The sequence below is a fragment of the Ipomoea triloba genome, chromosome 7, assembly GCF_003576645.1.
Source record: "Ipomoea triloba cultivar NCNSP0323 chromosome 7, ASM357664v1".
In the NCBI taxonomy this organism is placed as follows: Eukaryota; Viridiplantae; Streptophyta; class Magnoliopsida; order Solanales; family Convolvulaceae; genus Ipomoea; species Ipomoea triloba.
The window spans coordinates 23,558,056-23,579,378 of NC_044922.1; the positions used below are offsets into that span (position 1 = coordinate 23,558,056).

The window sequence follows — 21,323 nt, forward strand, 5'->3', positions numbered from 1 at the left end:
TTTTTCAGCTAGGTTTGCCAAACATAGCCTATGTGTTTTACTATGCCATGCTAATCACATCCCAAAGAATTTGTTGAAATCTCCATATTTGAATCTCTTATTCTCTTATTGAAGAAAATGAGATAAAGTTACTGGTTTATTGGTTATTATGAATTAATAGATCACACTTTGCACAAGCTTTAGTCATTCATCATTAAAATAAATAAACTTGTCTATTTGACCAAAAATAACATGTTTGAGGATTTAATTGTATTTTTTTTAAAAATTTAGGTACCTAATTGATTTTTGGGGTAAAATTTTGGGATTTATTTGACCATTTTTCCTTTTATAAATAATGATAGTCTTACAAGCCTATTTTATACTTTAATTAGAATCTACTCTCTATAATCTATATCATTGTTTGAACTCGAGTTGTTATACAAAAAAATCTAATTTAAAATTTTTATCATTAATTATTTTTTAATTTTAAAATGTAATTCATCAAAATTCTTTGAAGCTACCCCTTTGTTCGATGGAATTGACTAACCATTTAGAAGTTAAATTGACAATTTAAAATTTAGGAGTAAAAGAAAAAATTGACAATTTAAAATTTAGGAGAAAAAATCATACGAATTTTATTCTATGATGTGACAAACAAGAATATGATATTTTTATGCAAATTATATCATAGACTTGTGTCTACCTTGCATTATATACGAAATTTTTGTATAAGAATTTACCATGTAATTAGCGAGGCACGAGCGATGCGCATAAAGGCCCAACGTAGATCTATATGTAAAAGTTTCATACAAAATACAAAATATATGTTCGGATAATTGTAATAATTAACTAATATTATTACATAATTTGATTTAAGTTAGTATTCTCAATATTTTCATACACATTGTCATTAATAATATATTGATAGGATCATTGCACTACTAAAGAAATAACATATAACATCGGACATATCGCGTTCCCTTTAATAAAATTGTCATTAAAATATTAAATAAATTTATAACTTTAAAAAAGATTATAACTTCAGTTGTATAAACTAACCGACATTATTAATAATTAAAGAATTATTTTGAATTTTAAAGACAATATGACATCGCTTTTTTTTTTTCTTTATTTTACGTGATTTTGTTAAGGAAATCAACGTTGTATGTTTTAAAAAATAATAATAAAAATAATAGTAATAGTAATATTAATAGTAGTGATTTTAAATAACTATTTTAAGAAAACAATATTGGATTCTTTAAAAGACAAACATCGGCTCCTATTAAAAAATTCAAATTTATATACGACGTCGGTTTTTGGAATAACCGATGTCGTATCATTATTAATATTATTTTTAAGGTAATGACAAGTGATTTACGTATAAAACCAACATTGTTTGATAATTTTTTTAATAAAGAAATATGACTTTAATTTTTTCTAAAGAGTGAAGTCGTATATAATTTTTTAAAAATTTAAAAACAATAAGATAAAAATCTACCTTGTATCTATTTTGTAAATTTATTTAATATTTTATAAATTTTAAACTTCCTTCTTCGTGTAAGGCTCCGCCTCACAACACATCCACTGAGCACAAGCATGTTATTACACATCATTTTTTTTGTTCTTCCCCAAAAAAAACCCATCTTGTAGGGAGAAAATTAAACATTGCAAAAATTTTTGCCTCGAATTAATTTTATGTTTTAAAACACATTTTTAATTATAAATTCTATATTTGATATGATTTTTAAATATGCAAAAATAGAAAAAATAAATTAGTTAATGCAAAATATTAAATTATACAGAGTAAATAGTTTTGAAATAAATAAATATACAGACATTGCTTAAGTTGTGTGGTTTGTGTACTTAAGGTGCACCATTTTAAAACTTGAGTTGCATGGCTTCTATTCTTAAACTTCTTTGTTTGTGTGCTTAAGGTGCGTGATTTTTGTACTTAACGTGCGTCATTTTAATGGTTAAGGTGCTCACTTTTTAAAAAGTGTGTCCTAAAGAACGACGTCGTTTATAATTTTTAAAAAATTAAAACCAATAAGATAAAAATTGACATCGTATCTATTTTATAAATTTATTTAATATTTTATAAATTTGAAACTTCCTTATTCGTGCAAGGCCCCATCTCACAACACATGCGCTAAGCATAGGTATATTACTAGACATCAATTATTATTATTATTTTTTTTGGTTAAAAATCATCTTGTAGGGAGAAAAACATTGCAAAAAATTTTGCCTCCAATTATTTTATGTTTAAAAAGACATTTTTAATTATAAATGCTATATTTGATATGATTTTTAAATATGCAAAAATAGAAAAAATAAATTAGTTAATACAAAAGATTTAATTATACAGAGTAAATAGTTTTCAAATAAATAAATATACAGACATTGCTTAAGGTGTGTGGTTTGTGTACTTAAGGTGCACAATTTTCAAATTTAAGGTGCGTGACTTGTGTTCTTAATGTTCTTTGTTTGTGTGCTTAAAATGCGTGGCTTTTGTACTTAACATGCGCCATTTTAATGTTTAAGGTGCTCACTTTTTAAAAAGTGTGTCCTAAAGAGCGGCGTTGTATATAGTTTTTAAAAATTAAAACCAATAAGATAAAATTCGACATCGTATCTATTTTATAAATTTATTTAGGGAGAAAAACATTGCAAAATATTCTGCCACAAATTAAGTTTATGTTTTAAAAAACATTTTTAATTAGAAATGCTATATTTGATATGATTTCTAAATATGCACAAATGGAAAAAATAAATTAGTTAATACAAAAGATTAAATTATACGGAGTAAATAGTTTTGAAATAAATAAATATACATACATAGCTTAAGGTGTGTGGTTTGTGTACTTAAGTTACACCATTTTAAAACTTGAGGTGTGTGACTTGTGTTCTTAAGATTCTTTGTTTGTGTGCCTAAGGTGTGTGATTTGTGTACTTAACATGCGACCATTTTAATGCTTAAGGTGCTCACTTTTTAAAAAGTGTGTCTTAAAGAGCGGCGTCGTATATAATTTGTAAAAAGTTAAAAACAATAGGATAAAAATTGACATCGTATCTATTTTATAAATTTATTTAATATTTTATAAATTTTAAACTTCCTTCTTCGTGCAATGCTCCACCTCACAACACACCCTGAGCACATGCATGTTACTACACATCATTTTTTTTGTTCTTCCCAAAAAACCCATCTTGTAGGGTGAAAAACATTACAAAAAATTCACGTTCCAATTAATTTTATGTTTTAAAACATATTTTTAATTAAAAATGTTATATTTGATATGATTTTTAAATATGCAAAAAGGGGAAAAATAAATTAGTTAATACAAAAGATTAGATTATACGAGTAAATAGTTTTGAAATAAATAAATATACAGGCATTGCTTAAGGTGCGTGGTTTGTGTACTTAAGGGGCGCCGTTTTAGAGGTGCGTGGCTTGTGTTCTTAATGTTCTTTGTTTGTGTGCTTAAGGTGTGTGGTTTGTGTACATAACGTGCGCCATTTTAATGTTTAAAGTACTCACTTTTTAAAAAGTGTGTCCTAAATAGCGGCGTATATAATTTTAAAAAATTAAAAATAATAAGATAAAAATTGACATCGCATCTATTTTATAAATTTTTAACTTCCTTTTTCGTGCAAGACTCTGCCTTACAACACACCCGCTGAACACAAACATGTTACTGTGAGCATAAATATAACATAAACATAAATGTGCAGCCCAACTATAAGCTTAGGCTTTTAGTTGGATGGAGCACATGATTCAATTTGGTATCAGAGCCATGCAAAAAAAGGTCATGGGTTCGAAACTCTGCGCCACCCGTAAAAACGTCTATTGTCCACGTGTTGCTTAGAGCCCATCAAAGTCAATCGGCCCGCACACGTGAACGTCTATTGTCCACGTGTTGCTTAGAGCCCATCAAAGTCAATCGGCCCGCACACGTGAGGGGGCGTGTGAGCATAAATATAACATAGAGCCCATCAAAGTCAATCGGCCCGTCTATGGTCCACGTGTTGCTTAGAGCCCATCAAAGTCAAGTCAATCGGCCCGCACATGTGAGGGGGCGTGTGAGCATAAATATAACATAGAGCCCATCAAAGTCAAGTCAATCGGCCCGCACACGTAAGGGGGCGTGTGAGCATAAATATAACATAAACATAAATGTGCAGCCCAACTATAAGCTTAGGCTTTTAGTTGGATGGAGCACATGATTCAATTGTTACTACACTCATTTTCTTTTTCTTGCAAAAAAAAACCATTTGTTAGGGAGGAAAACATTGCAAAAAAATCCTGCCTCCAATTAATTTTATGTTTTAAAAGACATTTTTAATTATAAATGCTATATTTGATATGATTTCTAAATATGGAACAATGGAAAAAATAAATTAGTTAATACAAAAGATTAAATTATACGGAGTAAATAGTTTCGAAATAAATAAATATACATACATTGCTTAAGGTGTGATTGTGTATTTAAGATGAGCAATTTTAAAACTTGAGGTGCGTGACTTGTGTTCTTAAGCTTCTTTGCTTGTGTGTTTAAAGTGCGTGGTTTGTGTACTTAACGTGTGCCATTTTAATGCTTAAGGTGCTCACTTTTTAAAAAGTGTGTCTTAAAGAGCGGCGTCGTATATAATTTTAAGAAATTTAAAACAATAAAATAAACATCTACATTGTGGCCCTGTTTGGTAAATAATCAGCCTATCAGCCAATTTTGGCTTATTTGATCACTATTAGTTGTTTGGTTAATAAGCTTTTTGTAACTCCAAAATGCTAAAATTCAAAAGGCTACTCAAAGCAGCCTTTTCAATTAGCTTTTTGAGAAAAGAAATTATACTAAATAGTTATAAGCTACAGCCAATTTATCAAACAACTTTCTACAATCAGCTAATATTATCAACAAATCATACCTTCTAACCCAAACAGCCAACCCAATCAGCCAACAACCATTTACCAAACAGGGCCTGTATCTATTTTATTAATTTATTTAATATTTTATAAATTTTAAACTTCATTCTTCGTGCAAGGCTCTGCCTCACAAAACACCCGCTAAGCACAGGCATGTTAGTACAGTACTACACATCATTTTTTTTTTTTTGTTCTTCTCAAAAAAAAAAAAAAACATCTTGTATTGAGAAAAACGTTGCAAAAAATTTTGCCTTCAATTAATTTTATGTTTTAATTTTTAGCATTCTACCCTATTGTACGTATTATTTGAATTAACAATTAATTTTATGTTTTAAAAGACATTTTTAATTATAATAGAAATTCCAACGGGAAGAAGGCACTGGCCTTCACTGCCTTCTGCCGGTCTGGAAGAAGGCAGTGACCTTTTGGAATGTAAGCAATTGATGAGATTGTTCCGACACTTATGCATGCTCTGGAGGACAATCAAACCTTTGATACTATTCTGGATAGTTTAAAATAGATATTAAGGTTGAAAACCATTTGCAAATGTGTAGTTTCTTATATTTCTGCCTGGGCAACTTTTCTGATTTTTAAAGGTATAGGTGTCTTTTGCACAGAGGTGCGACAACCTTGGTTTAACACATTCAGATTTGGATTTCTTTTTCAAAATCATTGTACTTAGCATGAGAAAATTGTTTTAACTGATGTGTTATCTTGCTATCATTCTCATCAGGTTACAACATCATCTTTGTTGAATGATCAGTAACAAAATAACGACAAATATGTTTAATTCAAACAAATAATGTATACAAAATGTCGACCAAAACAATACAAACGTGATGATAAAACTTAAACAAAAATGATAAATGAGAGACAAGTAGAAAATCATAAGCAATTAAAGAGAAATGGTAACAGAAAATTGCAACAACTTACATAAAGAGAAAAGATAAAATTGCACTTTTGGTTCTATGACTATAGGAGTCTTGTTAATTGCAACACTTGACTTTAAAAAATAACAATTTAGTCCAGTAACTATGCAATTTTTAACACATTTGGTCCTTCCGGCCAAATCACCGGCCAAATGTCGCCGGATAATGTAACCCTTTTTAAATTATTTATTCAGGGGGGCAAATTAGTCATTTTAGTCACATTCTTCTGAGGAAGCCTAGGAATGGGGATGAAATCGCCATAGTTATACTCAAAGCTCTGAGCCAATCTACTCCTTTCGCCGTTCAACGCCTTAAGCTTGTTAAACAGGAAGGAAGAAGAAGAAGGGTGCTACAATAAATTTTACCATTGGGCAAAACCCTTACCCACCTGTCAAAATCCCTCCTCCCTGCTCGGCCTTCATTCGCCCATCGCTGATCGCAATTCGCCGTCCGCTGTCAACCGTTGGATTGTAAAACTGTTTGGATTCGTTCGCCATCAACCCTTATTATTATTGTTGTTGTTGTTGTTGTTGGATTGTAAAAGTTATATGAGCATGGAAATGAGTTTAAGCAAAATCCTTTGGCTAGCAGTTACAATTGGGAAAATTCTAGGAATGTACGATGAGCAGGTGCAAGCTAAGGAAGAAGAAGGTGGCTTAAAATGACCAATTTACCCCTATGCATAAATAATTTAAAAGGGTTACGTTTTTTCAGCGATATTTGGCCGGGAGGATCAAATGTGTTAAAAATTGCATAGTTACGGGACTAAATTGTCAGTTTTTAAAGTCAAGTGTTGCAATTAACAAGACCCTTATAATCATAGGACCAAAAGTACAATTTTCTCAGGAGAAAATAAAAACAAGCCGAAAAGAAATTAAAGTTATGTATGCAACGAAGTAAAATAACAAATTCAGAGGGAAAGGGAGGTAAAGGGGGGGAAGAAATTAGGGGTTTAGGGGAGAGAGAAGAGAAAAGGAATGATCATAAATCTCAACATAATCCCCTCATAATCTAACAAGGATTTAAATACAAGCCAAGAGCTAAGTTAGAATACTGAAAAAATACTGCAAAAATACAGCTGACTGCTAACAGATTCAAAACGGAGAACCTGATAAAACGACGTCGTCCGAAGTGTATTCAACTACCACCAACGAACAGCTTCAAACGGCGGCGTTTTGGGCTAGCTCTTAACTGCCAATAACAGAAAGGTGTCAAACAATGCCGTTCCAGACTGTTTCCTTATTTATTGGGCTCTTCCTACTTTCAGTTCTCGACTTCATCTTCCAGGTTCATTACAATGTATAATAGTATGCTATATATAAGAAAGAGTGGGAGTTTATGCAAGGGATAAATCAATCCACGAATTAGCTAACAACGCCCCTCAAGGGAAAAAAAGTCTTTCAAAAGACAATTGAAGTAAGTGGAAACCTAAAAAATTGGATAAAAAGTACATCTAAAATCAATAAAATATAATAAGCACAATTTCCAAGATTATAAAATCCGCAATTCTCGCAAACAAGACCAAAATATTTGTAGAGAATAGGCAAAAGTATACAAGGAAGAAATGAAATGTCAGAGGGCCATGTGAAGCATAGTAACAACTGGCACACCGTAACAGTGCCGGCGTTGTCCTCTAATTAGTCGTAGTTTGAACGGCCTATGCATTGACAATGGCAAATGAGGAATTTTATGCTGCAGGGAACAACCAATAATGCACAAAGTACAAAAAAAACTCGCCTGAAAAAGTCATGGGCAAAAATTAACTGAGCCTTTATACTATACACAGATATAAGAAAAATACTTGATATACTTCTAAAACCTTACTTCCAATTTTTACTCCACTTGTGTTCAAATTTGGTTGGGGAAGAAAAAATAGAATGAATAAACAGCATGACAACAATCAAAGCATGCCAAATCATAAGGAGTATAAATTAAAAATACATGTAAAATTATCCGTAATATAAACTCTGGTCCACGGTATAACAATTCTATTTTTATCTGGTGGGACTCAAAGAAAAATGTCTATTAATTTGTGGAGAATCTACGTAATATTTTTCGTTTTTGGCAAAAAATCGTCAGTTACATCTACGAATTACTCAAATTTCTAACTGCCACGTCATACAGAAAAGTCGTCAGTTACATCTACGAAAATATGACAAGTGTCCTCCACGCGCTTCTCCCATCGAGATGCTCTATAATCTATATGCATCACTCACCGCGTGTTCAAACTCTCCTCTCCTCTGTCTCGATTTCCCCCTCAGCTTGGCAGTTCCTCCTCAGTATGCCCTAGATTCTGTGCGACCCCAGCCCTGAACACTGGTAAATCTACGTTTAAATCCATTCTTTACAGTTTCAAATCTTCATGCATTTGCTCCGTTTCTTAATTCTCAACATTATGCTTGGTTTTATGTATATTTTACACTTTCGCTTCAGCGCGGTGGAGAACTAGATTTCTGGATTTCATGCACTCATTTTTCTCGGTTTAGTTCTCTAGGTTTTTCCGTTAGACTTGATTTAGGTAAAGTTCCTGACTTCCTGTAATGGTATTTGCTTGAATTCAATGAGCCGTGGACTTGATTTTTTTTTTTTTGCCACGAATGATCTACTCCTAAACATAATGAACTTTGAATTTGATTTCGTTACTAGAACATGATGAACTTTGGATTTCACTTCGTTATGATCAAGCTTTGCTTGAGTACTACAAATTTTGGGCTTGAATGCTTGAAGAAATGATTGAGATTCTCTCAGCACTTGCATTCAGTCCGTGTTCCTGATCTTCAATCTTCGTATTATTTGCCTTTAACTTGTTTTCTCTTGTGTTTGGCACTACTTGGGCCCATTTTCACCATCTACCCAAGTTTGATGAGATTGACATACTACATGAGTTTGGACCAGTTGAATTGAAGCATGTGTTTCATCTCAACTAAAAGATTAAGCTAATATTTTGGTTGCATGTTTATTTTTATATAGTATATGCTCAACACGCCATCTCACGTGTGTGGCCAGACATGCTCCAACCAAATACGTGGAGCATAGTCTTTTTTTTTTTATTGGTTGGCCGAGGGCTTTGATACCAAATTCAAACATGTGCTCCATCTCAATTAAAAGGCTACGCTAATAGTCGGATAGCCCAACAAGTTGGATGATTTTGGCCCAGACGGGGGGTGGCGTTTTTGTTTTGGCATTCTGACATTCATGGGGAATTACATTATTACAGCTCTTTTTGGATTTTTTTGCCCAATCTTAGGCTATGAACTGGAACAGACTTTGTAATTACCTTTGGGCTTAGCTTAGATTTATTTGTCTTCAATATAAGCAATTGCTTTCTTTCCAGATATTGTCCTTCACTCATTAATAAAAATCTGAAGTTTATTACTTCTTGTAAGGTACTTTTATGTTCTTAGTCAGTTGGGATTTTGAAAGCTTTATGTAGTGTAATAATTGCTGTTTTAATGCCATGTTTTATTAGAGTCTATTCGGCCTGTGCTTATCTATGATTCTGTAATTTGTATCCTTCAAAAGAAAAATTAATGTTTTTATTTTTCACATAAATTCTCTTTTCTCTTTGCTTTTGGATGTGAAAAAAAGTTAGGTTGACCCTTGATTGAGAATCCAAGGCTGCTCTAAGAGCTTGCTAGGGTGAGGAATGGCTCATCCTAGGATTGTGAGTGCCTTTCGTGCAATGAAAGTGCTTGGGATCTCTGAAGAGAAGGTGAAGCCCGCATTGAAACGTCTTTTGAAGTTGTATAACAAAAACTGGGACCTCATTGAAGAGGAGAACTATAGACCCCTTATAGATGCAATATTTGAATATGAGGAAGCTGAGGTGATTATGATTTTGTTTCTTCTTTCACCAATCTCCCTTTTATTTATTTATTTATTTATTTATTTTTCAGTTCAAACATTAATCCATGCTAATTTCCAGCTAATCAATTCATTGTACTTATTTTCAACTCTGTCAGCTATTATTCTTAAATGTTTATTCACTTTATTGCTTTCCTCATCTTACAGGCAGCAAAACGTGAGAAATCTTCAAAGAATGCTGAAGTAAGGACTTCTTGATGCTTATGCTATTCTGCTTTGTGGATGCTAAAGTTGATGTATTAGTAATACTACTAATAACTTTAAAAAAAAAGTAATACTACTAATTGTTTCCGTATATATGGTTTAGCAGGAGGATAATTTGGAGGAAGAAGAGGTTGCGCATGAAGAGCCTGTAAGGCCCTTAAAAAGATCACGTTTGAGACCGGAAGCTAGTCTATCATCACCATCCAGCCTGGGTGGAACTTCACAGGTGAGGCATGATGTTGAGGGGGCTGAACTTCTTGGACAGCACAACTCCTCTAATGGCCATATGGATTCTGAACCACAGCCTGCATCATGCCAATATATTGCTCGGAACAAAGGAAAACAGCCTGTTTCTCCCAATGCTACATCACAGGAAACATATTCTTTGCCTCAGCTTTCTGGTGCAGACAAAAGTCAGCCAAGTTCTTGTAAAGCAGGAACTGGTTTGGGTTCTGAGAGGGGTAAGGAAGTTCTATCTCCTCAAATCATGTCTGCTGAAAAGCCAAGCAGTGAGCCTAGCAATGCACAGTCATCCAAAAAGAAATTTCATGCATTGATCAAACCTAAAGAAGAGCCGGTCACTGAAGACATGCACCAAGAAGTTCCTGTTTCAGGCACTCATGCAGGTACGTTCCAGTTCATGTTACTGAACAATGTTTCCCAAATCTCATGGGCTCATGGCCTTAAAGGAGTTTTATTTGTCCAGTACTTTAACTTTAGTGGTTTTTGGACTCCTTTCCAGAATCTCTTTTGATCTTTTGAAATTTGGTATATTTACTGTGTCACTGCAAAATCTGATGTCTTACTATTTGTGAAGGTTTCTCAAAATTATCAATGATTTCTGAGAGAGATTTCTGAATTACTTTTTCTAATGAAATGTTGCACCACATCAAGATAAAATTGATTCTACTACTTGATGTGTCCATTAGTTGGTCAATAATTCTGAGAGCACTGTAATTAAGTTTTGGTCTAGACAACCAAGAGAAAAGCATGTATTCCAAATTTAATCAGATTGAATTTGGCTTTTGGATTTAACCTCTTAAACATTAAAAAGTGACCAGAAATTTATGAGATGGTGGTGGTTGGGAGGGCCGGGGCCCATTGGGGTTGTCATCATCTGCTCTCTATGCCAATTACTTGTTAGACGATGCTGATAATTAGCTCTTCTATTTTTAGAGCTCTTTTCTGGGAACTTTTAGATTGCAAAATTTTCTTTCTAAAGATCACATTTTTTAATTTGCTGCAGGGTCAGCAAAGAAAGGTGGATCATCAAATGCAAATGGTTTGATCGGGAATGAGGATCATCCTTCAGATCCGAAGATGCAATCCGGAGCTACACTAGATTTAGCTCTATCAAGCGAAGCAAGAGCCAATGATAACCTGGAGGTAGCTTCCTCAACCTCTGGAGATATGAAAGTGATTCTGAACTGTAGCGCAATTTTAGGAAAACCCAACTTTGAGATGCCTAGCCTAGATGCAGTGGTGAAGTTGATGGAGGATAAATGTCTGAGTAAGTACAAAGATGTCGACCCAAAATTTTCTGTGATCAAAGTAATGCAGGATGTTTGCGAGTGCTTCTTGGAGTTGCGTGCTCAATCTTCCATCAGCGCTTCAGAAGCAACAAGAGATGAGTAGGAAGGTGCACTGGGAAAATGGCAAACTTATTATTCTTTTATAAAGACTTTGCTGTCAAGGAATGTTGGCTAAATATGTAGATGTTTCAAGTTTTCTTTCTACATTAGCCGTAACATCTTTTATGGTGTATCAATGTAACCTAAATACTTTCACAGTTGGGTGAGCAGAGCCTTGTAGTGCACTGCTTGGTTGCACTTCAACTGATGTTCTATTAAATTGAAGTTTCAAATGTGGTGTTGTACAACCTAAAGAGCTAGTCAGTCTCTTGTACAATAGGTACTTGCAAGTGAACCATGGTCTAAAATAGGGCTGCAAATGAGCAGAGCGGCTCGCAAGCGGCTCGCGAGCCGCTCGGTCAAAGCTCGACTCGAGCTCGGTCAAAGTCGAGCTCGAGCCGAGCTCGAGCGGCTCGTTTAACAATCGAGCCGAGCTCGAGCTATAATTCTTTAGGCTCGTGGCTCGACGAGCCGCTCGCAAGCCATGTATAATATAATATAAAATATAATATATATAAATTCTAACCCTAATATTCCCCCCAAAGGCCAAAGTCACCAAATTCTAATCCTCTGCAGTCTACCCTCCGCCTTCATTCTGCTTCTCTGCGTCTCTGTTTCTCGGCCATCTCCTACGCAACCGACGACCGCCGGCAATCATCGACGAGACGATGACCGGCCGACTCTCCCCTCCACGGCTCCGCCTTCGGCCTTCACCCACCGCCTCCCTTTCGCCTTCACTCTGCTTCTCGGAACTGTGGATTGTGTATAGCTATGTGGTATGTGGATTGTGTGCTATGTGGAACTGTGGATTGTGTGTAGCCTGTGGATTGTGTGTAGAACACTGTTTTAGTTCAGAATGATAAATGGACAAGAAACTTCAAGAACATTGTTTTAGTTCAGGAACAAAAACTACCAGATTCTGCCAAGAAGTTCACGGAATTTTCTGTGTTTATTGGAGCAACTTTTCTACTCAAACTTTTTATGGATTTCAAGTATTATAAGTTGAGGTCCTACACAAAAAAATTCAAGTTCAAAAGAGTATTGGAAGCATTTGTTTTCGAATTTCTTTCCTGACTGCGCCAGGCAGAATTTCTGGACAGTATTAACCAGAAACTGACTGAACTTTAAGGATTTTTTGGGAAAGATTGGTAAGGAATTTTTGGCCCAAATTTTCCAGATATCAAGTTCAACAAGAGTAGGACTTCCAGAAAAGAATTCAATGAAAAATAAGGTTTGGAAGTCTTGTTCACGAATTTTTGTTCTTGATTGCGCCAGGCAGAAATATTCTGGACAGTCACTGCCAAAGACTAATTTTTTTTTCTTATCTTTTTCTTTGAATAACAAGAATAATTAAACAAGGAATACAAGGAAACAATCAAAGACACAAAAAAGTTTTTTTTTGTTGAAGTTTTTGTTATGGATATGCAAGAAATAAGATAGCAAATAACTGAACATAGCACTTAGAAGCAGTTATTGGTTTCTCTACTTGATTTTGAGGCAGTAGGCAGTCAGCTATGTGAGGCAGTAGGCAGTTGCTATTGGTAAGTTTAATTTTATATTAAATGATGATGATGTGATTATCTTTTTAAAGCATTTGGTTACTTACACACTTTTTATCTTCTTATTTTTTTTTTCAGAAAGAGAAATCATATCAAGAAATTTTTCTTCCGGTATCCAACTCATGAAAGTAAGTTATTCTTTTGTTGTTTTTAAACAAATATTTAGCATTCTTCACTTATCTAATATTATGCTTCTTTTTCTTTTTTCAAATTCAACAGATCTTTCTTGGAATCAAGGATGACTGCTGTTGTTGCCTTTTAATTGATATTGAAGTAGATCTATGAACTTATTTTGAGTGTTGTTATTGACTTGTAGTTGATATTGAATTGGACTAGTGAACTTACTTATTTTGAGTGCTTTAAGTGTAGTTGATATTGAAGTGAAGTTTTGAACTTATTTTGGACTTTTGAATGTTTAAAAATTTGTATTATTTATTTATGGATAAAACAGTAAGTGTATGATGAAACATGTGAAATTCAAGCATAAAATTCAAGCTGAAAATTTGAGCGTGATTTCGAGCCGAGCTTGATTTCGAGCTCGAAATCGAGCCTGCTCTCGAGCTCGAAATCGAGCTTGAGATCGAGCTTGAGCTTGAGCTCGAACAATCGAGCTGCTCGAGCTCGACTCGAGCAGCTCGAGAACTTCCGAGCTCGAGCTCGAGCATCGATGTTCGAGCTCGATCGAGCTCGAGCTCGAGCTTGAGCATCACCCTTCCAAACGAGCTCGAGCTCGAGCCACCCCAGGCTCGAGCTCGGCTCGGCTCGTTTGCAGCCCTAGTCTAAAATGACAACGTTTTACCATGCTGAAATTATTTTTGAACATTATGTTTTGAATTTTTAAACATTCTAGATTATGAATATTAGGTTTTATATTTATAAATGTATAGTATCTAGTTTATGAATATTAAGTTTTGATTCTAGTTTATAAATATTAAGTTTTGAGTTTCTAAATGTATGTATGACATGTCATGATTTATGAATATTAAATTTTGACTAAATATATGTATGACATGTCATGATTTATGAATATTAAGTTTTGACTAAATATATGTATGACATGTCATGATTTATGAATATTAAGTTTTGAATAAATGTATGTATACCATGTCATGATTTATGAATATTAAGTTTTGAGTTTCTAAATGTATGTATGACATGTCATGAATATGTAGCAAATTAAATATTGTAGTGTCTAATTTATGAATATTAAATTTTAAGTTTATGAACATATTATAGTGCTTAGTTTCTTAACATAAAGCTAAGCGTATAGTGCTTAGTTTCTTAATATTAAGCTAAATTTTGAGTTTCTAAAAAAAAATAATGTTGTTTTGAATTAAGGTCTGTCTTGCAAGGTCGATCTTAGTCCACGATATAATTTGCAACCTTTTATAGGGTTGGGTAGGCTAACACTAAAAATTGATTAAGGTTCACATTCTAAGATGAATTTTAATCCACAATACAATTGTGATCACTTGTAAGGTGTGACGGGCTAACATTAAGGGTGTGTTTGGAAAGCACGAAAATGACTTCTGAAAATATTTTCTGAAAAATGAGTCATTTTTCAGAAAATGGTTTGATTTCCAGTGTTTGGTTGCGTTTTGGAAAACTGTCTTTGTGTGTTCAATTCATTTTCCAGAAAATGAGTAGAAATATATAATTATATATTTTTATTATTTTGTTTAAATATAAAAATATATAAACTAATAATATTTATTATAAATAAAATAAAATTAAAAAAAAACCTTCGTTGTCGTCTGGTTTCCGGCGGAAACCAGAGCAGCCGATGCTCTGGTTTCAGCCGCAAACCAGAGCCGGCGGACCACCAAAAACCAGTCCGCCGAATTGAGAGAGGGACAACCCTAATTTTCTGGAAAAATACACTAATTTTCCGTGGTCAACGGAAAATGTTTCTGTTGATCACATTTTCTAGAGGTTGCCAACACCCAAAACTCGGAAAATGATTTTCGGAAATCATTTTCCGGGTTACCAAACACACCCTAAAACTAACCATAAATCATCTTGTAAGGTAGATCCTGATCCGCAATATAATTTGTGTTCTCTTGTAAAGCTAGGCTGGGCGGCTGGCAATATAATTTGTGTTCACTGTTGCATAGATCGGTGCACAGAATGAACATTATACAACACACCCACCATCGACGCACAAAATGAAAATTTTATTGTTCAAAATTTAGGCAAATACACTATATACACATCAATTTTAAATACTTTAGAGTTTTGAGAAAAAACATACTTGACTAAGGTTGGCCTAGAATGATTATTGCTCAGAAACGACGTTCTCTATTGATATTAGTCAAAGAATAATACACGCTATAAAAAAGACCACTCCTTGGTGGGCCTGGGTTTTACTGGCACAGATTGCCTCACCCCTGGGCCCTGCCCCGTGGGCCAGTAGTTATGCCATGGACCCAAGTCCACATTGCAAGGTGGATCCGAGTTTATGTTTACAATTTCATAACTTCATGTTCATAATTTCATAACTCAATGTTCACAATTTCATAAGTCCATGTTCACAATTTCATAACTCTATATTGTGAATATAGAGTTTTAAAATTGTGAATATAGAGTTCGAAATTACATATGTAAATTGTGAACATAGAGTTCTAAAATTGTGGAATTATAAAATTATGAACATAGACTTGGGTCCACCTTGCAAGGTGGACCCGGGTCCATACATAATTTGCCCCCGTGGGCCAGGCGGGCCCCCGCCACATCACTTTTTTTTTTTTTTTTTAGTCCAAAGTTGTTATTTTGTTACTTTGTTAAGTTTTACCATTTGTACAGTTTAAAAATAATAAAAGAAATTTGCTCCATCGAACAAATCAAACCCTTGACCTTTGGTTAAGTATAGATGAATCCCTACCACTCAACCACACCCTCCAGGTTAAATAATAATAATAATAATAATAATAATAAATTGTTACATAACTAACATAAGAAATAGTTCATCAAGCATTAGACATTACATAATACATAACAATAATTATAAAGTTTGTAGTCTAAAATTTTAAAACAATAAACTAGGATTAAGGTTATTACTCTTTAGGTTATATATATATATATATATATATATATATATATATATATATATATATATAAAACTTGAAATGGAAGAAAATTTAGAATTTTTTTACCTAGATTGTGAAATTTTTTGGGAGTATTTAGTAATCAATTTTGATACAGATTTCTTCATATATGAAATTCAGCAAGTCTAGAACATACACAAAAATTTTCATATCAATCCAAAGCCTAGAAGTAATTTTTCTGGAAATTTTTCCTTAAACTATTTCAGACAGAATTTTGTTGGACAACACACTATCAAGAAATTAACGAAATTTTTTGTGATTACTAGACCATGTTTTCAATCCAAACTTTTTATTGATATCAAGTTATATAAGTGTAGGTTCTCCAAAAAAAAATTCAAGCAAAAAAAGTCAGGAAGTATTTTTTCTAAATTTATATTTTCGCCTGCGCCTGATAGAATTTTCTTGAACAGTAAAATATTATATATATATATATATATATATATATATATATATATATATATATATATATATATATATATTTTTTTTTTTAAATAAGTCGTGCGCAGTCCACGACCCTCCAAGCTAGCGGGGAGGGCCAAAAAAGCCCGCTCCTTAGCGGGCTGCTATTTTCGAAATTCATACCCTACCTAAGTAGGGGACTGAATGGGCTGGCTCTGCGTGTCAAGCCCGTTTTGACGGCTCTACTAGCCATGCCCTTTTTACCAACCTTCCTTCCTTGAAAAATTGGAAGGAGAAGTGTACATATGTTACATCTACGAAATATGACAAGTGTCCTCCACGTGTTCCAACTCTCCTCTCCTCTTTCTCGATTTCTCCCTTAGCTTCGGAGTTCCTCCTCAAGTGGTCACCAATAATGCATTTTGCACAATTTTTTAGATTAAAAATGTCAGCATGAAAGAGAGAGCAAGAAGATACAAGATTATACTACTAATTTGGAGTTCTTTCATAAATATGAGGAGGAGAGTTGCACCTCACCACACATGAGGCGAGACGCAACTCTGGCGCCCGTCTGGGAGCATAAAATTTTAATTATTTTTTAAACTTTTTATTTTTTTCTTTTTCTTTTTTTGAAAATCTTTTATTTTTTAATTCAATTTTATTTTCTCTTTCTAGGTCACACTTGCTCTTGAGATGCCTCACTGTGCCCTAGATTCTCTGCGACCCCAACCATGAACACTGGTAAATCTACGTTTAAATCAATTCATTACAGTTTTAAATCTTCATGCATTTGCTCCGTTTCTTAATTCTCAACAAATATTCTGTTATGCTTGGTTTTATGTATATTTTACACTTTCGCTTCAGCGAGGTGGAGAACTAGATTTCTGGATTTCATGCACTCATTTTTTCTCGGTTTAATTCTCTAGGTTTTTCCGTTAGACTTAATTTAGGTAAAATTTCTAGGTGAAAGTTGGGCTGTTAATTCTTCACTTCAATATTGACCCTAGATACTTCACGAACGGATCATCACCCATCAAGTATTAAATCCTACTTGTTGATTTAACTTCTCAACCAACTTTAGGCTTGTTTGCTTCATGAACCTTTTAATGCCTCATGTAATACAGTTTTTATTTGATGCATAATGGTCTTTGCTTGAATTCAATGAGCCGTGGACTTGATTTTTTTTTTTGCCACGAATGATCTACTCCTGAACATAATGAACTTTGAATTTGATTTCTTTACTAGAACAGGATGAACTTTGGATTTCACTTCGTTATGATCAAGCTTTGCTTGAATACTACAAATTTTGGGCTTGAATGCTTGAAGAAATGATTGAGATTCTCTCAGCACTTGCATTCAGTCCGTGTTCCTGATCTTCAATCTTCGTATTATTTGCCTTTAACTTGTTTTCTCTTGTGTTGGGCACTACTTAGGCCCATTTTCACCATCTACCCAAGTTTGATGAGATTGACATACTACATGAGTTTGGCCCAGTTGAATTGAAGCATGTGCTTCATCTCAACTAAAAGATTAAGCTAATATTTGGGTTGCATGTTTATTTTTATATAGTGTATATATATGCTCAACACGTCTTTTGACGTGCGCAAGCCAGACAAGCTCCAAGAAACACGTGGAGCATAGTCTCTTTTTATTGGTTGGGTAGAGTTTCAAACCCATGACCTCTAGCATGGGGTTGGCCCTAATAGTTGGATTGCTCAACAAGTTGGATGATTTTGGCCCAGATGGGGGGTGGCGTTTTTGTTTTGGCATTCTGACATTCATGGGGAATTACAGCTCTTTTGGGATTTTTTTTGCCCAGTATTAGGCTATGAACTGGAACAGACTCTGTAATTACCTTTGGACTTAGCTTAGATTTATTTGTCTTTAATATAAGCAATTTCTTTCTTTCCAGATATTGCCCTTTACTCATTAATAAAAAACTGAAGTTTATTACTTCTTGTAAGGTACTTTTATGCTCTTAGTCAGTTGGGATTTTGAAAGTTTTATGAAGTGTAATAATTGCTGTTTTAATGCCATGTTTATTTAGAGTCAATTCAGCCTGTGCTTATCTATGTTTCTGTAATTTGTATCCTTCAAAAGAAAAATTAATGTTTTTATTTTTCACATAAATTCTCTTTTCTATTTGCTTTTGGATGTGAAAAAAGTTAGGTTGACCCTTGATTGTGAATCCAAGGCTGCTCTAAGAGCTTGCTAGGGTGAGGAATAGTTAATCCTAGGGTTGTGAGTGCCTTTCGTGCAATGAAAGCGCTTGGGATCTCTGAAGACAAGGTGAAGCCCGCATTGATACATGTTTTGAAGTTGTATAACAAAAACTGGGACCTCATTGAAGAGGAGAACTATAGACCCCTTATAGAGGCAATTTTTGAATATGAGGAAGCTGAGGTGATTATGATTTTGTTTCTTCTTTCACCAATCTCCCTTTTATTTTATTTTATTTTTTCAGTTCAAACAGTAATCCATGCTAATTTCCAGCTAATCAATTCGTTGTACTTATTTTTAACTCTGTCAGCTATTATTCTTAAATGTGTATTCACTTTATTGCTTTCCTCATCTTACAGGCAGCAAACCTTGAGAAGTCATCAAAGAATGCTGAAGTAAGGACTTCTTGATGTTTATGCTAATCTGCTTTATGGATGCTAAAGTTGATGTATTAGTAATGCTACTAATTGTTTCCATATATATATGGGTAGCAAGAGGATAATGTTAAGGAAGAAGAGGTTGGGCATGAAGAGCCTATAAGGCCCTTAAAAAGATTGCGTTTGAGACTGAAAGCTCATCTATCATCACCATCCAGCCTGGGTGGAACTTCACAGGTGAGGCATGATGTTGAGGGGGCTGAACTTCTTGGACTGCACAACTCCTCTAATGGCCATATGAATTCTGAACCACAGTCTGCATCATGTCAGTTTATTGCTCAGAACAAAGGAAAACAGCCTGTTTCTCCCAATGCTACAGCACAGGAAACATATTCTTTGCCTCAGCTTTCTGGTGCAAACAAAAGTCAGCCAAGTTCTTGTTGTGCAGGAACTGGTTTGGGTTCTGAGAGGGGTAAGGAAGTTCTATCTCCTCAAATCATGTCGGCTGAAAAGCCAAACAGTGAGCCTAACAATGCACAGTCATCCAAAAAGAAATTTCACGCATTGATCAAACCTAAAGAAGAGCCGGTCACTGAAGACATGCCCCAAGAAGTTCCTGTTTCAGGCACTCATGCAGGTATGTGCCAGTTCATGTTACTGAACCATGTTTCCCATTTCTCATGGGCTCATGGCCCTAAAGGAGTGGTTTTTGGACTCCTTTCCAGACTCTCTTTTGATCTTTTGAAATTTGGTATATTTACTGTGTCACTGCAAATCTGATGTCTTACTATTTGTGAAGGTTTCTCAAAATTATCAATGATTTTCTGAGAGAGATTTCTGAATTACTTTTCCAAGGAAATGTTGCATCACATCGATATAAAATTGATTCTACTATTTGATGTGTCCATTAGTTGGTCAATAATTTTGAGAGCACTCTAATTAAGATCTCAATTAAGTTTTGGTCTAGACAACCAAGGGAAAAGCATGTATTCAAAAATTTTTTTTTGAGGAAAGCATGTATTCCAAATTTAATCATATTGAATTGGGCTTTTGGATTTAACCTCTTAAACATTAAAAAGTGACCAGAAATTTATGAGATGATGGTGGTTGGGAGGGCCATTGCCCATTGGGGTTGTCATCATCTGTTCTCTATGATTGTCATCATCTGCTCTCTATGCCAATTACTTGTGAGACAATGCTTATAATTAGCTCTTCTATTTTTAGAGCTCTTCTCTGGGAACTTTTAGATTGTAAATTGATTACAGTTTTAAATTTGCTGCAGTGTCAGCAAAGAAAGGTGGATCATCAAATGCAAATGGTTTGATCAGGAATGAGGATCATCTTTAGATCCGAAGATGCAATCCGGAGCTACACTAGATGTGGCATATAAGAATAATGCCTCAGGTTTAGGCTTTGCTTGGTCCACCCAGGTTCCATCTTACACACCAGAATCCTACCCTGATTTATCCACACACCTAGAGCTTCTCTGTGCTGGGGGGCCACATGATCACAGGATGTATCACGATCCACTCCTCCTTCACCAGCTTAGCAATGGGCCTCCACTGGGTGAGTTCTTATCTCCCTCTTTGTCCCTTTAGATTTTTTCTATTTTTTAGTACTGAATGTGGCAACGTACCTCGCTATTTCACCAGCACCTCCATCTAGCCATCCTCAGATTTATAGGACGTACCGCACGCGTGCCAGGTCGCATTCTGATGATGAGGAGTCATTCATAGGTTGCTTACCAGAACCTATCTTGGATGGCGCAGGGATCTCCATGGTGGAAGTTGCCTCCCCTAATCTTGCACTTTCTCCACCAAAGGATACACCACCTACCCAGGCAGAATTACAACCCACTTCGCAACCTATTCCTCCACCTTCACCACAACCTACCAAGAGAGAAGAATATGAGCCATACGATCCGCTTGCCGCCAGGTGCCTTGGTGATACTCAAGGCGCGCCCTTACGTCCTTACAGGCCCCACTTCATTGACTCCATTAGACATGGTGTTCGAGAGATGGTGCCCGCAGCTGGACGTTTTTGGATGGATAGCACTCCCACTGCTGCTCTAGGTTCACGCCTCGTGGGTGACACTATGCACGTAAGTCTGCCCCCCACCCCACCCCCCACCCCCCCTAA

The 21,323-nt window shown here is 34.8% G+C and overlaps 2 protein-coding genes and 1 long non-coding RNA gene across 10 annotated transcripts in view; all 3 read left to right on the plus strand.

Annotated features, from left to right (window-relative positions):
* Positions 1-8,050: 8,050 nt before the first annotated feature.
* LOC116025009 (probable inactive histone-lysine N-methyltransferase SUVR1) lies at positions 8,051-11,779 on the plus strand. Of its 3 annotated transcripts, none has more exons than XM_031266065.1 (5): positions 8,051-8,145; positions 9,415-9,652; positions 9,838-9,873; positions 9,998-10,520; positions 11,141-11,779. In XM_031266065.1, exons 2-5 carry the CDS (start codon positions 9,473-9,475, stop codon positions 11,527-11,529), a joined length of 1,128 nt encoding a protein of 375 aa, XP_031121925.1. In that variant the 5' UTR covers positions 8,051-8,145; positions 9,415-9,472; the 3' UTR covers positions 11,530-11,779. The 3 variants fall into 3 exon arrangements, with proteins under 3 accessions (XP_031121925.1, XP_031121927.1, XP_031121926.1); XM_031266067.1 differs by having other exon boundaries at positions 10,001-10,520; XM_031266066.1 differs by having other exon boundaries at positions 8,052-8,145; positions 9,419-9,652.
* Positions 11,780-13,051: 1,272 nt separating this feature from the next.
* On the plus strand, positions 13,052-13,543 carry LOC116025012. The gene is made up of 2 exons (XR_004099565.1): positions 13,052-13,212; positions 13,304-13,543. It is a non-coding gene; the product is annotated as an uncharacterized LOC116025012 (long non-coding RNA).
* Positions 13,544-17,225: 3,682 nt separating this feature from the next.
* LOC116025008 overlaps positions 17,226-21,323 on the plus strand; it is a 6,848-nt gene continuing 2,750 nt past the window's right edge. Inside the window, exons 1-5 of one of the 6 annotated variants that reach the window (XM_031266061.1) lie at positions 17,226-17,328; positions 18,753-18,990; positions 19,167-19,202; positions 19,299-19,821; positions 20,467-20,675. In XM_031266061.1, the coding sequence (XP_031121921.1) occupies positions 18,847-18,990; positions 19,167-19,202; positions 19,299-19,821; positions 20,467-20,531 (768 nt within the window). In that variant the 5' untranslated portion in view covers positions 17,226-17,328; positions 18,753-18,846 and the 3' untranslated portion in view covers positions 20,532-20,675. Of the gene's footprint in view, positions 17,329-17,376; positions 18,991-19,166; positions 19,203-19,298; positions 19,822-20,466; positions 20,751-20,836; positions 21,286-21,323 lie in introns of those variants that run through there. The other 5 variants (XM_031266064.1, XM_031266063.1, XM_031266062.1 and 2 more) reach the window with 5 other exon arrangements.

Bases quoted from the DNA above. Each gene is read 5' to 3' on its own strand.
- LOC116025009 (XM_031266065.1), top strand. From the start codon at position 9,473: ATGGCTCATCCTAGGATTGTGAGTGCCTTTCGTGCAATGAAAGTGCTT. The intron at 9,874-9,997 runs GTAAGGACTTCT...TATATGGTTTAG, and splicing joins AATCTTCAAAGAATGCTGAA to CAGGAGGATAATTTGGAGGA. The intron at 10,521-11,140 runs GTACGTTCCAGT...AATTTGCTGCAG, and splicing joins TGTTTCAGGCACTCATGCAG to GGTCAGCAAAGAAAGGTGGA.